The sequence below is a fragment of the Mercenaria mercenaria genome, chromosome 4 (genome assembly GCF_021730395.1).
Source record: "Mercenaria mercenaria strain notata chromosome 4, MADL_Memer_1, whole genome shotgun sequence".
In the NCBI taxonomy this organism is placed as follows: Eukaryota; Metazoa; Mollusca; class Bivalvia; order Venerida; family Veneridae; genus Mercenaria; species Mercenaria mercenaria.
This window is the reverse complement of record NC_069364.1, coordinates 29,173,885-29,194,959: the sequence shown is the minus strand read 5'-3', so window position 1 is coordinate 29,194,959 and position 21,075 is coordinate 29,173,885. Positions and strand designations below refer to the sequence as shown.

The 21,075-nt window shown below is 35.6% G+C and overlaps 2 protein-coding genes across 2 annotated transcripts; one reads left to right on the top strand and one right to left on the bottom strand.

Moving 5' to 3' along the window:
- Positions 1–977: 977 nt before the first annotated feature.
- Positions 978–6,336, bottom strand: LOC123553315 (uncharacterized). Its single transcript, XM_053542105.1, has 4 exons — positions 6,273–6,336; positions 3,936–4,101; positions 3,507–3,562; positions 978–1,762 (listed from the first exon to the last, which is right to left on the bottom strand). Exons 1-4 carry the CDS (start codon positions 6,334–6,336, stop codon positions 1,629–1,631), a joined length of 420 nt encoding a protein of 139 aa, XP_053398080.1. The 3' UTR covers positions 978–1,628.
- Positions 6,337–7,145: 809 nt separating this feature from the next.
- Positions 7,146–19,256, top strand: LOC128556289 (uncharacterized). The gene is made up of 6 exons (XM_053540859.1): positions 7,146–7,309; positions 11,336–11,459; positions 11,757–11,819; positions 14,467–14,517; positions 17,118–17,153; positions 19,020–19,256. The coding sequence occupies exons 1-6, from the start codon at positions 7,196–7,198 to the stop codon at positions 19,157–19,159; spliced, it is 528 nt and encodes a 175-aa protein (XP_053396834.1). The 5' UTR covers positions 7,146–7,195; the 3' UTR covers positions 19,160–19,256.
- Positions 19,257–21,075: the final 1,819 nt, after the last annotated feature.

Sequence of the window (21,075 nt, the reverse complement as noted above, 5' to 3'; positions counted from 1 at the left end):
TTATCACTGCACCGATTCCAAAGCGATACATCTCTTATTGTAATTCACAGGCTTAAAACACACGAAGTAGAGCGACACACAAAGTATGCAGATCGCCGTTTCAACCGCGAATAAAGTTTGTCTTGCGTTTCTCTGCATGGTAAATTTATTCACCGTCAGTTTCCTTTTTCTGAAAGGGATATATAGATCTTGCGCAATAAAGTTCTACGAATGAGTGAAATTCTGGAAAGTAAACCAAAAAAACCCTGTGTTAAAATGCTACGCTTATTAATAAAAAGCAGCATATCTTAGTGGTATATCACCCGTATAAAGAAAGTCATAATATCGTTAGATGCAAGATTTAGTAAGTTGTTCATGACCAATAATGTTGACTAACAGTATGAGCGCACGTGGAATGTTCTGTTCTATAGTAAATACCAATGTATGCAACGTACGTCGAAAAAGTCTGTTAACAGGGCTCCTTAACAGTGTAATGACAACAAGCCCCTACGACTTCTACAAACAAACGAGTTTTATGATCAGTGTGTCATTGTAAAACTCAAGTGACGACCTTTTCACCAGTATATTACATTTGGCATTTGAATACAGATAAGTGATAGTAAAACGGCAACAAAATTTGATAAAAAGCGAATCAAATGTCAGTTGGACAGATGTGCAATAATCTTCTGTCATATTGAAAGATGCTTGAATATCTAAGCAAGTAACTTGCAAAGTACATGTCTACGAGGAACATTGTGACTCAACATAAGCTCCACCATTTCCATTTACACAATGTTTTACATTCACATTTTCATAGCATATCCTTTCCATAGCCGTAACGTACTAAAACGTATTATCCTCTGGTCGCCCTCTCACGCTTCCATAGAATCAACATTTATCACACGAAATGCATTTTGAAAATATTTCTGAAATGCCTAGGTCTGCAGCTCTCAAATACGAAAATATCTCACATCCGAGGCATAAACTGACATCTTTAGACAACGTCAAAATGGACCCTATGAACGATTTGACGAAGTTCAAAAAATCTCCATACATTGTATTCCCGTAATGGACCCCAGTGGGAATTGTATTGTTTTTTTGTTTTTTTTTTCCGAGTGCCAATAATAATCTTAATATATTGCAATATAGCAACAAATACTAAAATTCCTAAGGCTTCAGTTTCCTTTTTCTGAAAGGGATATATAGATCTTGCGCAATAAAGTTCTACGAATGAGTGAAATTCTGGAAAGTAAACCAAAAAAAAAAAACACGCCTGTGTTAAAATGCTACGCTTATTAATAAAAAGCAGCATATCTTAGTGGTATATCACCCGTATAAAGAAAGTCATAATATCGTTAGAATGCAAGATTTAGTAATTTGTTCATTACCTATAATGTTGACTAACAGTATCAGCGCACGTGGAATGTTCTGTTCTATAGTAAATATCAATGTATGCAATGTACGTTGAAAAAGTCTGTTAACTGGGCTCCTTAACAGTGTAATGACAATAAGCCCCTAATATAGATCTAGTAATATACGGCAAAAATCTTTTTATAACTAAAATTAATTTTTTTGAATAAAAATATCACAGTTCACAAGGTTTGAAATGGAGTTCATCATTAATCACATAGAATACAAAGAACCATCTTTCAGTTCTTTAATGTCATGGAGGCCATTAACAGATCATTGGTTATCTTCTGTTGCTCCAAAATTTGTGACAGCAGTCTGTTCTGCTCTTGCATTACAGACCTCAAATCATCATCAGTAAGTGCACTGTATGAACCTGAAAATTAAATTATAACAATTCTTGTAAAATTCAGCAGTTGTTCACTGCATTTTATTGTATCTTTAGATGATTATATAATGGTAGGACATCTGTCCTTTGCCCACAGTTAGTTAACATTTATGTCCGCATTCATACATCATCTCATCCACATTTCACAGTATTCAACAACATATTTATGGCCACAAGATCTCAGCCTAAGTTCGGTAATAATCTATATCAGACCATTTGTTTCAGAGTTATGGGCCCTGATAGGTAAACATTGATATATTTCATCCTATGTACACAATAGTACTTTCATATGTTTACCAATCTTAATAATATTCATACAACATATGTATGACCTTAAGTTTTGTGCTAAGTTTGATTACAAGCAAAATCAGATCTATGGGTCTAGAGTTACAGGCCATTGATTGACAGAGATTGCTATATTTCACCCACTGGATAATTCTTATCCTATTATCATTAAATTTGTCAGAATATTTGTGTATCAAAATTATTACTAGTAAATCATAGCAAGAGCTGTCGGATGATATCGCGCTTCACTGTTCGAAGAATTGATTGAAGAATGGGGTCAAAATATTACAACAGATTATCAGACAAAAGAAAAAAAATAGATTAGACAAACCATGTTTCTTTATTTGTGGATTTCGATAAGTCTTGCACTGAATGGCAATGTGTGACCATGATGGTTATGAAGTGTTCAAAGTTTCAAAGTCAAACAGTTTAAACAAAATATGGGATGGTATTAAAAATTTAACTAAATTCCAAGTCCATAAAGGGCAATAATTCAGCCAAAATAGTTGTGAAAATTATGTACTCTTTCCTACAGATGGAAATCATAATGATAAACAAGTGTTCAAAGCTTAAAAGCCATATGTCAAATAATTTTGACAAAACATGGACTTGTACGAAAACAAAACCAATTTTCAAGTCCAAAAAGGACCATAATTCAGCCAAAGTAGATGACAGAGTTATGTACTCTTACCTACAGATAGAGACTATAATACTGAACAAGTGATAAAACTTTCAAAGCCATATGTCAAACACTTTATACAAACTATGAACTGGTACGAAAAACTTAACCAAGATTTCTAAGTCAAAAGGGGCCATAATTCAGCCAAAATCCTTGATGGAGTTATGTTCTCTTGCCTATAACTGGACATTGTGATGGAAAAACAAGTGTTGAAAGTTTCAAAGCTTTATCTCAAAAGACTTTGTCAAAATGTGGACTGATACGAAAAACATAACCAAGATTTCTAAGTCGAAAGGGGCCATAATTCAGCCAAAATCCTTGATGGAGTTATGTTCTCTTGCCTATAACTGGACATGGTAATGGTAAACAAATGTTGAAAGTTTCAAAGCGTTATCTCAAAAGATTTTGACAAAATATGAACTGGTACGAAAAACTTAACCATGATTTCTAAATCAAAAGGGGCCATAATTCAGCCATAATCCTTGATGGAGTTATATGCTCTTGCCTATAACTGGACATGGTGATGGCAAACAAGTATTGAAAGTTTCAAAGCTTTATCTCAAAAGACTTTGTCAAAATGTGGACTGGTACGAAAAACTTAACCAAGGCGTGACGCCGACGCTGTGGTGAGTAGGATAGTTCTACTTATTCTTCGAATAGACGAGCTAAAAATCTAAAGTCTGAATGTTTGTCTTGAGGAATTTTAGGTAAAATTTGAAACTGGGTCTTAATGACTACTCAAGTTTAATGTGTATCTGATAGACTCACCTCTGCCACTGTGGCTTCTGTCAACCACTGGTTGTAAACTGATCTCCACTTGATTTCTGGAATTAAATTTCATTGAACATTAATACACAAAGTCCTTTATGTATGACCTGTATAATTTTCATTTATTAAAACATTCATTAAAGAACTCCCAATGTATGTGTATGAAACTTTGTTTAGTTGTATTCTACCATGAGTGTTGGCATTTTGTCGCCATGGTGGAACTTAGTATCGGGGTTGGGGGAGGGTAAAATGTTTACATTTACTTTTGATAATAGGAAAAAAGTTTTAAAATCTTTTTGTCTGAACTATTAGACTCTGAACTTAGATATTTGGTACAAGGCATTGTTCAAAGGCCAACTACAAGTTTCTACAAGAGCAGTTTTTCCATAAGAAAGTTACACACTACTTTTATATGGCAACACAATTTACGTTAGTGCTTGCGGGCAGTCTGCTTCAAAGACATTTTGTACTGGTGGGCAGTCTGCTTCCAACAAGTCTTGTATTGGTGGGTTGTATACTCTGTATTCTACTGACGTTGGCAACACACTAGTGGCTGGAAAGGAATTAGTAGATAGTACAACTCTGGTGTTGCACGCTAAATAGCGTCAATATCATCAAATCAGAGAAGAAGACTTTCAAAGTTTCTTATATATAAGCCTATAGTAGGTACTTGTCACACACAGGGATGTCGCAATTTTTGACCTTCCCAGTAGACTAATTATTTGGATATGTATGGTAGAATATCAGTAAAACCCTTATATCACATGCCAAATATCAAAGCTCTTACATCTGCGATATGTAGTTATTTTATTCATATTTTTTGTGCATACTTATTTATAATTTGTGTGCACATGAACATTGCATACATTTCAATGTGCACTGCTTTATTGGCAATTGTGTTTCTGGATGGTGGTAAAGTGCAACCAAGTTTGGTCCTTTTCTGACCAGTAATTGTAGAGGCAAAGACATTTAAGTAATATTGGTGCCAAGCTATCGGTGACAGACCATCTTTCTATACAACATAATATACTAAGAAACTTTGGTTGAGATGAGTTTAAAAGTAAAATATAAACTTTTCTTGGATTGAAAATAAAAGAATCATTTACCTTAGGTTTACGCCCAGTGAAGTGTGGTAAATTTGTCTTGGCTGTAAAAAGAAAAGTTCATGATTAAAAAACCTGTAAAGGGAAATGTGAACTTTATTTGAGAATTCATGTATCTTTGCTTTATTCTAATTTCACTTCTATGCGAACTTGAATCTTCAATGTGAACAGATATCTTAAACTAGAACTTCCACAAGACGTGATTGCTTTTGCAATGCCTTAAATTCAAATGTAGGATCTTTATCATCGGTTTAAATGACACATGTCATCATTTAAAATGAAAATAATATTTGAATTTTGCAAGTTTTATAATACTTGAATAAATTTATGGAAGAGGGATAGACATAATAGACATTTCCGATCATTTCGTAACAAATAATTTTGAAGAAATATTGAACCATATAAAAAGGCATTAAAAAATGTTTGTTACCGGTGTAACAGTCAGTTTTTTACCCAGGGTACATTTTCCCCAATTGCAACTAGTTACTTGATCATTCTTATAGTCAATTCTCCCCACCCCCTCGTCAATTTCCTGGCTAGTCAATTATTTCCCCCGTTGGTTATTCTTAACTAGCCTGATTTTTTTTTTATTTCAGATAGTCAGTTTTCAATGAAATTTCATTTAAAATAAGAAATATGTTTTGTGTAAATTAAAGAAATAGTTTCAAATGAACTTAATTCAGTTTCAGTTATATTTTTCAAATCAGTGGTCTTTTTCCTGTTTCAGTTTCTTCTAAGGTAAGGAAATCACTGCTGGTCAGTTCTACTCCCACCTAGCCAGTACTTGACCAGTTCTTTCTCCCCTAGCCATTATTTGAAATGTCAGGTAGTTTATACGAATTTATTTAATCTCAATTGTGGAGAAAGCTTAAAGCTTATTTGAACCACTCTCGAGTCCGGCTTCCTGGAAAAACCAGTACTGGTGTCATATGAGAAGTCATGGTCATGACCCCAGTGGGGCTCGAACCCACGACCCCTGGGTTAAGCAGCCGACACCTTAACCACTAGACCACCGCTCTCCTATGTCAGGTAGGGAAAGTAAATCGACCAGTCAGTTCTTTCTCCCTTTGCAAAAAGGGGAAGAAATTAATTAACCTTTCAGTTTTTTCCACATGTCATGTGAGTAAAGAAACTGACTGGCCTGTCCTTTTCCCTCAGCCAGTACTTGACCCGTTAGGTAGAGGAAGAAACTGACCGGTCAGTTCTTCCCCCCTTGCCAATACAACGTAACATGACTTTGAGTTCGAACCCATAGCCATTACCTTTCAAGTACCTGCTAGTTTCCACATAGGTAAAATCACAGGAGTCTGAAATTCTATCAATTTAATAGACGTCTATTAAAATATCAGGGGTTTAAGTTTGTGCAGTGGGGGCTTCATTTATGTCAATTATTTTCTTAGGAAAAAATGGAGCTGAAATATGATAATTTGTCCAGCTACTGCTTCCGAATCAGTAGATCTAGATCTATACACAATTACACCAAAATGTGTTTGGAAATGAATATGAATAGATCACTGCTTGAAGACTGCTATAGACACTGAACATTTTAAAAATTGACCCAATGCATTTTTCCCTGACTTTTATAAACTTTCATTTCTCAATGACCATTAGAATTATCAAGATTTCCTGACAATTCCCTGACTTTTTAAGGCAAGTGGCAAACCTGGTAAGCCTGTCAAAATTAATGTCCTTGCATGCCCTTGGTTCGATCTGAGAGAAAAAGCCATGTTTGTCTCACAGGGGTTCGGCTCATGACTAGGTCCAGGCCCTACCCTATAAGAAAGTGTTTCTTATATCGCCTCATGCTTAGGTCCAAGCCCTACCCTATAAGAAAGTGTTTCTTAAAGGGGAGGGCCTGGACCTAAACATGAGCTGAACCCCTGTGGTTTCTTAGTTACTTAGAATCTAGTTATCTAGAGTCATCTATCCTAGAACTAGTAGAAGTTGAATCTGTGTCGGCCAGGAAAGAATTTTCATTTTAAGTTGAAGGTTTTGAAAAAAATAGGCACTTTCCTTCTGGTATTCAGGAGGAAACAACTAGATCTAAGTTAAAATCCGCGCCTATTTCCTAAACTCTTAAGCAAAGTCAGTGACCCATCAAAACTAAATCTAAAAGATATTATAAAATGTACTTACCATTACGTCACGATGAAGACCAAACTTCTGTATTTCGTGTTGGACATGTTGATAGCGCTGTGCATACGTGTACCCGAATGAAATGTCACCATGACACCGTGTTAAAAAGAAGCTGACAGTGGACAAGTCTATTTATAGAACACACGCCTGATATGGGGGTGGCAGGTAAAGGAACAATTAATTTTATTTTAATATTCGTAAGTTTTAATCAAAAAAGAATTCATATAACTATTGTGAATAATTTGGTATAATTTATTTAACATCTTAACAACCAGTTTCCATTTTGAAGCAGTTAAAATTAATTTTAATTCTGGAAGAACCCAAATTCCCCATATGCGATATTGGAACCGTCCGGTAACTGGCGTGTACCGTCACAACGCGCCTTGTTTTCGAATAAGAAAGTAACAAGTTGTACAGTATATATCTAGATCTACACAAAGTTTTGTCATCATGGAGTCGTGGTATTTCAGCTTAGACGAGAATTCAATGAATGTTATTGTTGAAGGTGAAGATCGAGGTCGAGTGAAGACACTAGAAGCTTCAAAGAAAGTCGGGATGATAAAGGTGAGTATGCATAATATTATGCACATAGATCTCTATTTTTTTTTTTAATGCAGCAATATTGGATCAACTGTTGATCCACCTTGTTTTGGACGTTGCCAATTGAGATTTATGTAAGACCCTATAAAGGGCTCCAAGTGTAGATCATCTAGACTAGTAAATTTCTAAAGTTATGAATTAATTTAGGTGATTCAAGTTGTTCTAGACAATTTTTTTCTGTATAGGCTATAGTTGCCCAAGTTATATGTTATATTGCGGCTGTCACAAGTTTGGATCATTTGCATTTGAGTGGTCCCTGTAATAATAAATCTAGTAGAGCTTGCTTAAAAATACTAAGTTTTGAGGGTTGTACGGTAAGTTTATTTTCGATGAATATATTTGGGAACTGCAGCCCCCACACCACCGCTGTGCCCCACACCTAAACTTGCTGAGCATGCACATTGTAAATTTCTGGGTAGATCTACAGCTAAAATTAATGCATTCTACCCCAAACTTGGAAATTTTCCCCCTTTTGGCCATTTAATAGTGTAAGATGATTAAAGAAGTTGTTCGCCTTTATAGGTTAAAGGTCAGTAATTCAAATCCTTCTTTGTTTCATATAAAAAACGACAACTTCATGTCATCTTTACGTATCTTTAGAGAACATCACTTTTTCCTACACCAATTTTTCATGAAAGTTCTATCACAAATTAACGCAAAAATGAAAAGAAAATAGGGGATTGAATAGTTCCTAGTGAAATGCCAGTCAGTTGTGGTCTGCTACCCTAAAAATGGCGCATATTTGCTTTCCTCCGCGCAATAAACACCTACTTCCGGTTTCGATCTGCAAAACTTGCCATGTGGGTTGTATGAACATGAAAACCGTCTCATTTCATGCAGAATGTTTTCTAGTAGCGAAAAAGTGTGATTAAAGCACTCGTTCTACACGAATTTGCGCAAAAAATGGGAAAATTAGGATCTATTTATTATGGACTTCTTTCGACTACACCATGGAAGCACATTTTCGACAGAATTACTGACCTTATTCCTTTTATTGTTAAAATTACCTGATTTATTTTAGATATCATCTTTGTTTATCTCTAGTCATCAGATTATAAATAACATATATCACAATTGCTAGTGAGTTAACATATGATTAACTTTGTATCATTTCTTATAAGGTTTTTGAATTTTAATTGGAATTAGATAGTATACTCAAAATAGTATTAACAAGTAAAATACCATTGTATTTTTAATTGAAAGCTTTAAATTGGATGAGTTAATTAATGTTAGTAATTTAATTTAAATGCTCATGAAGTGCATAATAATTACTCAAAGTACAAACTGTACAGAATTTAATTGTTGTTAACTATTTTTTAGTTTTTTCCCCCCTCAGGCTCTTAGACTTACACAGTTTCTTCTGACTTTTTATACCTTTAATAAGGCATCCATGGGATTAAAGACATCAGACAGATTATGTAATTAACATAATTTGATGGGAATATACATGTTTACAGACTGACACAACAGGAGGTCCCAGTTGGGGAACAGAGTGAGAGTATTAAATTGTGTGAGAAGGGGCCAATAAACAGATTTATACAAAATGGTTTAAGTGGTTAATACTTTCATATCCCAATCATAATAATACTATATGCTATTATTTCATTCACATTTTTAAGAAATATCAATACTGATTAGGAAACAGGAACAGTTACTTGCAGACAGATTTTATAACTTTTTTTATTGGTAGCCTTAAGTTTGTATTATAGATAAAAGAAAACAATGAGGGGAGATTATAAATATAATTTATTATGTTGATGTAGGAAAACTGTGAAGGTCATGCTGTCATCTCCAGATTTTGGCTTAAATTCAACTTTCTTTAAGGTATTAGACCCGTACTAGCGTGCCTCCTTTTGAAGAGTATTTAATTCCTACCATAAATCTACTGTGAAGGAAATAGGTCAAAACCCCACTGGGACCAAATTTTTATGCCCCCGAAGGGAGGCATATTAGTTTTCAACTGTCTGTCTGTCCGTCCGTTCGTTCGTTAGTTAGTTCGTTCGTTCGTCACAACGTTAACTTTTTGCATGAAGGCACTTTACTCGCGAACCACTGCACCAAGGACCTTCAGACTTCACATGCTGATAGTACTTATTGAGTACACGACCCCTACTGACTTTGGGGTCACCAGGTCACAGGTCAAGGTCACCAGGTCAAAGGTCAAGGCGCTGCGGGGGCATTTGTCACCGCATTAGTGACATCTCTTGTTTTCCTTATTTTCCTATTTTCTAGAAAGACTTAAAGTTTTTATTTTTTTCAAGACATAATTATATTGATTTATTGTACAAAAGTGAAAATTCTTCATTTGATAAATGAGTGATTTCTTGCTGTTCAAAGTGAATTCACCTCTAAAACAGAAAGGGGCAGAGTTTAAGACTTCTTTAAAATTACTGAGTTACATGTAGTAAAACTCCTCTATATTGCTTTTATTATTATTATTATTATACCAGATTTATATAGCGCCCTTTTCATGATCAATTTCACGTTCAAAGGTGCTTTACGTAGTTCAAATTCAGCCACACAGGGCGCATAAATTCATCCTCTACTAGTACAGACACAGAGCGATCTGACCAGAGGGACAGAGTGAGACAAAGCCCCCACGACAGAGAGATAAAAAAATCAGATACAGGCTTGTCCGGCAAACTTAATTAGCCTAGCTCGTTGCGAAGAGACAGCCTGGTTCTTTAACATGCGCAGTGTATAGCACTGATACACGCAAGGATTGCCTGGGTTCCTGACCAGTACACCTCTAGTTGGGTGGGAAACACTGAAAAGCGTTTCTGAAAATTCCCGAGTAGCTGCCTAGGATCGAACCCCCGACCTCAGGATTGGAAGGCCAGTGTGCAAACCACTGAGCTATCCGTCCACCCATTCTATTTTTATTCTACGTTGGCTGTTAGAATTCTGTCTCATTAAATCCAATTACCTGAGGCACCCTAGAAAAAAATGATATTGACAGTTTTATTTTGTGTTTTATTATTGTTTATCAATAGTTGGATGTTTCTTTTATCAAAATTAATAGTATAATGAATTCTCTGCAAACGTTTTGGACAGTGGCCATCACTTCGATATTTGTCTCTTCTTGAGCTTAAGGAATTAGTACCATAGATTAAACAAAATTTATAAAAAAAGCGGCGTGGTAAAAGATGTTAAAAATTGCAACAGAGTGCAAAATTTGGTCAACTTTAACCTTTACCCTGCTGGCGGCAAGCGATACTGCCTTTGCGACCAGTGCAGACCAAGATCAACCTGCACATCTGTGCAGTCTGATCATGGTTTGCACTGTTCGCTATTCAGATAGTAAATTTTCAGTGAACACCCCTTCGAATAATAAATGGTACTGCTCAAATTGAATAATGGACCAGTTCATTTTAGAAATTTAGCAGGCTAAAGGTTAAGAATATACCTGAAGCAAATGTCATTTTTTAAACATTTAATTTACTATTACATAAGGGGTCCAATATCTTAAAATGGAAGTTCTGTCACATATGATAAGAATATGACTTGACAATGTGATGGGTTCATGATCTAGTAAACTAATACCTATTATTTTTTTTAAAATGGAAAGCTCTTGAAACTAGAATAACTTAAGGTAGTGGACCTGTAATGACCCAGTATCTTATGATTAAGTGTTCTTGCTCTAGCTAGGCAATTCAGCATTCTTCAGAATCAGATGTAAATGTAGCTGAGTACTTACACAGATTTCTGTAAAAAGTGGATATTCATATGAATTTGCCGATCATTGTCATTATGGGTCCACTTCCTTATGTAGAACTCAGCTTAAAGCTACTGATAGTTTTGAAAATATAAATTATCATAAGCATGCAAAAATTTGTATAAATGGTATACTTCCACAGCTAGTATTTATTTAGCAGTATGCACCCTTGTACACTTTCCAGGTGTTTTGCACATTTGAAATTGATTTTAATTGATATAATTGTCAGTTGCATCAACTTTATATATCCACATGTATTTTATTTTATATTGAAGGTGTTGACAACACAAGAATGTCTGAGATTGTACTTGGAGAAGTTTGACTATAGACAATCTGGCCAGCCTACACCATCATCTCCAGGGTCTCGGTCCTTGTTTGTAAAGAGATGGGAGAAATACTGTAAGTAAATCTCTAACTTTAAGTTTAACTTACGCAGTTTCTACACATGTATTTTTAGAGTTATGTTAGTCAAAATTGATTGTAATTTCCAACAAGTAAGAGTGAAAACTCATTTGAAACGGTTAACTGTTTTAAGGGCTTTTCCTACACACAAGTCTTTCTAAAGAATCTGCCCACATTTACGGATTGAATCTCTAGATCAAACATATATCTGCCCACTTCTACGGTATAGTAAAAATATATATATGATTTAAGTATATAGTTTATATTCATTACGATTTATATTTAATTTTCCAGTGAAAGAGTGCGATGACCAGTCCACTGTCAGTATGGACAGCTCTGACTCAGATTGTACTAGTGGTAAGTTGTGTTTTGCATTATCTAGCACAGAACATGTTCCATCTTAGAAAAAATGTCATTATACAGATGTTATGAAAATGAATGAAGGTATTATGGAAAAAAAACTCAGGTAAATGTAATTATGTCTCTCAACACACAGTGGTGTGGGAGACATATTGATTTACTCCTGTCTGTCTGTCTGTGACAAAGCTTGTCCGCACTCTAAGTTGAACATTTCTCATCAGATCTTTACCAAACTTGAACAAAATGTGTTTGCCAATAAGTGCTCAAACAAGTTCGATAAATAGCCAAATTGGCCCTGGCACTTCGGAATTATAACCCTTGAATTACCAAAAAACACTCTAATTTCTTGCGCATTTTTGACACCAAAAGGACCCATATTCTACTTTCAAAAGTAGTATAGTGTCATTTTGGTGCCAAAACTGTGCATGCGCTCTAGTAGTATAGGAGTCCTTTTTTACGGAATTCCGTTAGGGCCATCGCCTTTGAATGTATTGATCTGAAACGCGATAGTCGATAGTACGATGATGAAAACGCGAAATCACGAAACCACGATAACGAAAACGCGACAGCACGATGATGATAACGCGATACTACGATAACGAAAACGCGATTATACGATAGTACGATGATGATAATGCGATACACTATCGCGTTTTCATCATCGTACTATCGTATTATCGCATTTTCGTTATTGTAGTATCGTGATTTCGCAATATCATTATCGTACTATCGCGTTATCACCATCGTACTGTCGCGTTATCATCATCGTACTGTCGCATTATCGTCATCGTACTGTCGCGTTTTCATCATCGTACTGTCGCGTTATCACCATCGTACTATCGCGTTATCATCATCGTACTATCGCCTTCCCGTGCCCATGCGCACAGAAGAATTTCCTCTCCAGTGTTCTGGTTTCTATTTATCTTGTTATTTAAGCTCTGTTGAAATTAAAAATGATTTCTATTGCTTGCTAATGGGTTGTAAAAAGTTTTTTCAGCTAAAACCAAATATGTACTTAGGCCAAAACTCTGCAGGTCAATCGGTTTGAGTTTTCTACATAGTATATGATAACAAGAAAAAAAAAGAATGTTATATTGTACCATGATCAGGGCGTTTTTTGTTTGTTTTTATTTTGGTCTGACATGAATATTTTCACAAATATGATGATGAATATTTTCACAAATATGATGGTTTATATTTCAACACTGAAAAGCAAATGCATGTCTTGTAAAGCTCAGGTCATTGATGTTGAATTCCGTAAGACGCATAACAACACTGAAATCGGAGCATCGCAAATATTCGAAGAATATTGTTTGCAGTTTTCATGGCACATAGTTTCTTTTAATGCATCAAAGTCTGGCAATTTTCTGCAAAAATAAAATAAAAAGTAAAGCAGTTTACAACCAAAAGTGAGTTAACGCCCCCTTACTCAGACATTTTATTTATGATTTTACAGGAATGAGAAATGCAGTAAAATTATATCTGCACAGCATTCTGAACCTGTTCAACATCCAACACGCTTTGTCTCCCTAAATTCATTTTCTGTAAATGACTCTTAAATTGACGAAAGCTAAAAAAGCATGGAAAAATGTTAATTATTTTTTGCTTTTGACTAACTAGCAGCTGTAGCTATAGGAGGATCATCAATACAAATCAAGATTTTCACACACTAGCACCCGCGTTCGAATCTGCATATCGCCCTTTCGCTAGAGCAGGAGCTGTAGTTCTAAAAGTATAACCTCTAATCTTCTCATTTTTAGCATGCACATGCGCACCGGAAGGCGATGGTGCGATAATGATAACGCGACAGTACGATGGTGATAACGCGACAATACGATGGTGATAACGCGACAGTACGATGATGATAATGCGACAGTACGATGGTGATAACGCGACAGTACGATGGTGATAACGCGACACTACGATGGTGATAACGCGATAGTACGATAATGATATTGCGAAATCACGATACTACGATAACAAAAACGCGATAATACGACAGTACGATGGTGAAAACGCGACAGTACGATGGTGAAAACGCGATAGTATATCGCATTATCATCATCGTACTATCGTATTATCGCGTTTTCGTTATCGTAGTATCGCGTTATCATCATCGTGTTGTCGCGTTTTCGTTATCGTAGTTTCGTGATTTCGCGTTTTCATCATCGTACTATCGAGTATCGCGTTTCAGATCAACACATACAAAGGCGATGGCCCTAACGGAATTCCGTACTTTTTGGGTCCTTTGTGTGCATGTTCTCTGAGTAATCAGTATATAAAGACTGGCTTACTATGTAAATGATTAGGCAGATGTGGGAGACCTGCGCTTTTCTCAAAAGCAGCTATAGTTTCTTTTTAGAACAAGGAAGTATAAAATATATTGGTTTAAAGAACTGGAAGTCACAGTTTAACATCATTCATATCTATAGCGTAGAATGAAAGCTGTGTTACTGCAGTACCCTGATTAAATTGACTTCTATTAAAACTTAATTGCTAAGTAACAACCCTGATGATGATCTTTACAAGCAGACTTCAAATGGCTCTGTCTTTTCTAAACACTGATCAATTTGTTTTAAACAACATTCAGCCAACCTCACTGTAGAAATTAATTTTAAGTGATTCATTCATTTTTGTATCACAGGAAAAGTTGATGATTCAGAAACTGACAAGACAGAAGACATATCAGTTCAAGGTAACAGTCCTTTTTCATTACTGAAATCATTCGTTCTCCACCTTTGATAATTCATGTGGGGAAGTTGGCAGTTACTTGCGGAGAACAGGTTTGTACTGGTACAGAATCCAGAAACACTGATTAGGTTAACTGTCCGCCGTTACATGACTGAAATACTGTTGAGAAATGGCGTTAAACCCACAACAAACAAACAAATAATTTTTATTAATAATACTTTATTTTTAGCTCACCGCTCAATGTCCTTCGTGTGTCCGTCATTTTCTAAGAAATCTTCTTCTTGACAACAACTGGACAAAATTACACCAAACTTCACAGGAATGATCCTTGGGTGGTCCTCTTTCACAATTGTTCAAAGAATTGAATTCCTTGCCATGGCAACCGAAAGGAAAATCTTCAAAACTCTTCATGACCAAAACCGCAAGGCATAGAGCCTTGATATTTGGCATGTGACATCATTTAATGGTATGTAGCATTGCCTTGAGGTCCTCTACCAAAATTACTTAAATTATAACCCTGGTGGGGGGGGGGGGGGGAGGCCCTGCCCTGGTGGGGGTGGGTAGGGGGTGGGTCTCAAATGTTACATAGACTTATTGAGGAGAAAAAACTTAAAAAATCTTCTTGCCTGAAACTGCAAGGCCTATGTCTTCGATATTTGGTATGTTGCATTGCCTTGTGGTTCTCTACCAAAATTGTTCAAATTATATCCCTGGGGTGAAAAGAGGCCCTGCCCCGGGGGTCCCAAATTTAACATAGACTTATCCCAAATTTAACATAGACTTATATAGGGGAAAAAACCTTCTTGTCTGAAAGTTCAAGGCCTAGGCCATTGATATTTGGTATGTTGCATTGCGTAGTGGATGTCTAACAAGATTGTTCAGATTATTCCCCTTGGGTGAAAAGAGGCCCCACCCTGGGGTCACTTGTTATATGAGTTATATAGGAATTAAAAAAATATCAGATCATATTTCCTAGACTGTTTGATTATAATTACCTGATGACCTTAAGTGATTACGGGTCACCTGACGGTGACCTTGACCTACTTTCTTGTCTTAAGATACAGCCTTGATATTTGGATGATATTTACGGGTTGGACACTGTTCTTAAAACTGACTTTCAGTGACCATGAATATGAGTTACTGATCTGCTTTCTGATATTGTAGCATCAGTTTGCCATTTCAAACATGTGGCTCATATTTCTCAGGTGAGCGATTCAGGGTCATCATGACCCTCTTGTTTCTTACATAGATGATTTCAGTTTCACTTTGCTATTTGGTTGAGGACTTTCCTATTGACTCAAGGCTGCTTAGCCAATGGCTAATACGACAGTTCAAGGCCACATAATAAACCAATGTGAAATCACCAAAATATAGACTATTTGATAATGAACCATATAAGGTAATTCAATTATTTTCATATAAAAAGTGATTCTTTCTGCTTGGCTTTTAGAAGTCTCCGTATCACCTGCATTATGCTTTGGTTAACATTTCACATGCAATGCAATCTCACTAACTTTAGCTCACCCTGTAAGTTACCTTGTAAACACAATAGAAGTGAAATTTTATATTTGATTTTAACCACACTTGGACACAAATAAAGTCTCAATAAAATCTTGATCCATTTTGAAAACTGGCTGGAATCCATCTCGGGATCTAGAGTTACTTCCTCTGGAAGGGGCATAATTTTCTATTTTGACCCTCTTGGCCACAGAGGTTTCATTCATGCTTTGATTTTATACAAACTTGCTCCGAATGATTGGATCGAAACTAGGTCATGTTGAGTCAAAAACTAGGTAATCCGGTCAAATCAAAGGAAAAGCTTTTAGCAAACTAGAGGCCACATTTATGAACCTATCTTCATGAAACTTTTTCCGATGATTTCTAGGTCAAATTTAAAACTGGGTCAAATCTGGTCAAAAACTAGGTCATCCAGTCAAATCAAAGGAAAAGCTTGTTAGCACTGATTAGGCCACATTTATTACCCTATCTTGTTGAAACTTGGTCGGAAAATTCATTTTGATGATTCCTAGGCTAAGCTTGAAACTTGGTCATATGGGTTCAAAAACTAGGTCATCCGGTCAGATCAAAGGAAAAGCTTTTAACAAACTAGAGGCCACATTTATGAACCTATCTTCATGAAACTTGTTCTGATGATTTCTAGGTCAAATTTAAAACTGGGTAAAATCTGGTCAAAAACTAGGTCATCCAGTCAACTCAGTATGGGTTAGATTCCTTCCATGTAACATAAATTATGCTGTACATGTACAACTGATAATTGAAGATTGTTTGTTCTACATATGAGGACATGATAAAAAACACAATATTGGTCACAGTTTCTGCATGTCCTGATATACATTAAACTGTGTCAGAATGTTTGTTCTGATGGATTCTAGGCCATGGTAGGTACTCTGTCCACAAGGAATGCAAATTAGGTCACTAGGTTTCAGAAGAAGCTGACATTAACACTCAGGAGGCAACATTTTCTAGCAGGTCGACATGAAAGCTAGTCGGAATGTTTTTCTGTCAGGTTTAACAACGTCATCTACTTACTTTGGTGATTAATGTTTTTGTATGTTTCATGGTTGTATTCTGTTCGTATTTTAGGTATTCAGGACAAGGTTCTTCAAGAGAAGTTCATTGGTATGTATATGATAATTTTATCTTTTTATTTAAAAGTTTTTAATTATTTCTCATGCATATGCATGGTCACTAGGTAAGTGTTACACAAATATAGGCTTCAAATGATAAACTGAAAAATTGCATTTGTTGTTCCCTTTTGGAGTTAAACTACAACTAAATCACAAATATTTAGATTATAAAATCCTGCATATAAGGCTTTAGATCTGGGATGCCAAATGTTTGCTTTTTTTGCTCAGAAGTCAAAGAAAGATTCATTGAGAGCTATTCTACTCACCTGGTAATCAATGTCACTCCTTGGAAAACATTTTGTGTGGAAGGCTTTTTTATGTCTCCCACTACACAGTGGTGTGGCAGACATACTGATTTACTCCAGTCAGTGTGTGTGTGTGTGTGTCTGTTACAAAGCTTGTCCGCACTTTCTCGTCCAATCTTCACCAAACTTGAACAAAATGTGTCTGACCGTAAGTCCTCAGTCAAGTTCGATAACTAGCCTAATCGGCACAGGGACTTCGGAATTTTGGCCCTTAAATTACAAACCTCAGATTGCATACGCATTCCTGGACCCAAAATGTACTCTAAACTACTCATTATTTATTTAGTAGTATAGGATACCTTTTGGCTCCAGGAATGTGCATCCGCTCTGAGTAGTATAGGAGTCCTTTAGGCTTAGTGAATGTGCATGCACTCTAGAAGGGCAGTCCGATAATTAGCAAAATCGGCCCAGCCAAATTGGCCCTAACACTTTAGAGTTATGGCCCTTGAATAACCGAAAACTGGCCTCTACTCTTGTCTGCTCTCTTAAGGTATTAGACCCCTAATAGTAATGTTTAAAAATGGCATTTGCTTGGTGTATTCTTAAAGTGGACCGTGTTTTGTACTGTGTTGCAATTTTTAAACAACTTATACCGTACCGTATTTTATAAATTTTGTATAATTTATGGTATTTCCTCAAGCTAAATTAGAGACAAATTTCAAAGTGATGGCCACTATCGAACATGTTTGCAGAGAATTCATTATGCCATTAATTTTGATTAAGGAAACATCAAACTATTGGTAAACAATTAGAAAACACAAAATGAAACTTTCAGTATCATTTTTTCTAGGGTTTCTCGAGTAAACAGATTTAATGAGACAGAATCCTAACTCCAACATTGAAAAATTAAGGTAGAATCCTGCAGGTCTGTTTTTAATTTTGCCCACTTCGTTCAAAAATTACCTTGGGGCAGAAGTAAAACCTACCTACATTTCTTCCACAATATGTAGTCTAAAGTGTGAAGATAAAAAAGAGAAGTTTTACCGCATGTAACTCAGTATTTTTAAAGATGTCTAACTCACAGACACTTGGGGCCTGGAACACCCAACCCCTCCAGCCCAAACTACTATATAACTACATGCACACTTTTGGTTTGCTGCCCACGTGATGATAGCGTTTAAAATGCTGTCGTGTATTGTTCTATATTTATCAATGTTTACAAAATAAAGCTTTGTAACAGTTAATAAAAGTTGGCAAGAAAAATCAAATGTTCCTGTAATTCTAGAAACTACAAACTACTCAACATTTCATGTAAATATATGAAACAGTGGCTGCATTTTGCCTTTCTGTGATGAATTATTTTAAAAGTTACAATTCACAATAATTATGTGGATTACTCGCTTTAATAAAAGTTGGCAAGAAAAATCAAATGTTCCTGTAATTCTAGTAACTACAAACTACTCAACATTTCATGTAAATATATGAAACAGTGGCTGCATTTTGCCTTTCTGTGATGAATTATTTTAAAAGTTACAATTCACAATAATTATGTGGATTACTCGCTTTAAGTAAGTCTTCATTATAATAAACCCATTTTAAAAATCTGTTTTCAGGGACATTTGATGTGCACGTGTGTAGCTTGTGCCCCCCCCCCCCCCCCCACATCCATCAAGGTCAACAAGGCTCTTGGACCATGACCATGTTGGAAACTTGGTGGAGTCATTCCAAGGGAATGGATGTGGCCAACTGGTGATGATGATTGGAATGGTTTCACCAGGAACAGACCATAGCCGTCTCCGTGAACCGGGTGAAGCAATGATAGAGGTTCTTGGTTATATAGGAGTCACTTTTGTCACGTCCTGTCCCGTCCCGTCCCGTCCCAGTATCTATATCTCAGCTATCATGGTTATTACTTAATGGATTTGATTCAGACTTAAAATAGATGTTCAACCTTATCAACAACATCACGTGACTCAAGATGCATAATTCTGACACCAATTTTTTCTGAATTATGCCCCCTTTTACTTAGAATTTAAAGTTAATTTTGATGCATTTTCTCTATATCTCGGTTATTACTAAATGTATTTGATTCAAACTTAAAATAGATGTTCCACCTTATCAGCCATATCACACAAAGTGCATAACTCTGACACCAATTTTTCAATGATTATGCCCCTTTTCACTTAGAATTTAAGGTAAATTTTAATGCATTTTCGCTATCTCATTTATTATATACTGAATGAATTTGATCCAAACTTAGTATAAATGTTCCACCTTATCACCCACATCATGTGACACAAGATGCATAACTCCGACACCAATTTTTCATGAATTATGTCCCCTTTTACATGTACTTAGCATTCAAGGTTAATTTGATGCATTTACACTTTATCTCGGTTATTTAAGAAATAATAAGTTCCCAAACGTGGTTTATCGTAGAAAAACCCGAGTTTAGAGTTCTTATGCGTAAAGATATATCACGAAGGCCGTAAGCCTGAGTGATATATTGTTTCGCATAAGAACGAAAAACTCGGGTTATTCTACGATAAATCACACTTGGGAACTTATTATTTCAATTCTAACACGACATACTAGTATCAACGGTGTTAGAAGAAAGGGTAACTACTTTCTACGACCGTGCTATGCACCTGGATCGGATGACGTCATTGCACTCGAGTGGTTTAATGCAGAATAACCCGAGATAGATTTTGCTCTACATGCATGTAGGTTATTTGCTGGTCGTGTTAGAATGCTAAATGGATTTGATTCAGACTTAAAATAGATGTTCCACCTTATCACCCACATCATGTGACACAAGGTGCATAACTCTGACACCAATTTTTCATGAATTATGCCCCCTTCTACTTAAAATTTAAGGTTGATTCTTCACTATATCTCAGTTACTACAAAATGCATTTGTTTCAAACTTGAACTAGTTGTTCCACATCGTATGACACAAGGTGCATAAAAATAATGCCAGCTTCTATATCTATGATTCTTTTATTATGCTCTTATCATATATGTTATAGCGTAATAGGGGTTTTCTATAGTTATAAAAATAGGTTTTCGGGATATAAATATTTTAATTTTGTTCAATATTTTCAAGCAGAATTATTAAGTTAAAATTCTTAAAAGGACCGAGTGTACTTGTCAAACATGTCATTGAATCAAATGCCACAGGGTCTTATCTGTTTACTATTCGATTTATTTACGGAAAAAGATTTAAAATATACTAGACTACCTCGGACGTTTACGAGATATTAAGGTAATATTGCACAGGCAGGTCTAGCATTTCTCCTCTTTATAAACGTATATATTGAGATTAAAATCAGTTAGAGTGAGGTTAGGGACGGAGAAATAGCTAGATATAGGCTAAGGTTAACTTATAATAAAAGTACTCTGTCAGTCTATTATACGGTTATATTTATATTATAATGAACTTTTGATCACTTATGAAAATAAATTGATATTGAAACTTTAAAGAATTGTTGTTGCGTTACTCTACAATGTTAAATACTAGTAACACATTTTACATCCTATTAAACATATGCTAAATGATGTGCAGGAGATTACCTCGCATTAATCGATATAAAATTACAGCGTGTCACTTTTTGTACATGGTTAAAGCAAGTTTTGTACCACTTATGACAAATTTCAGCTGTTAATTTA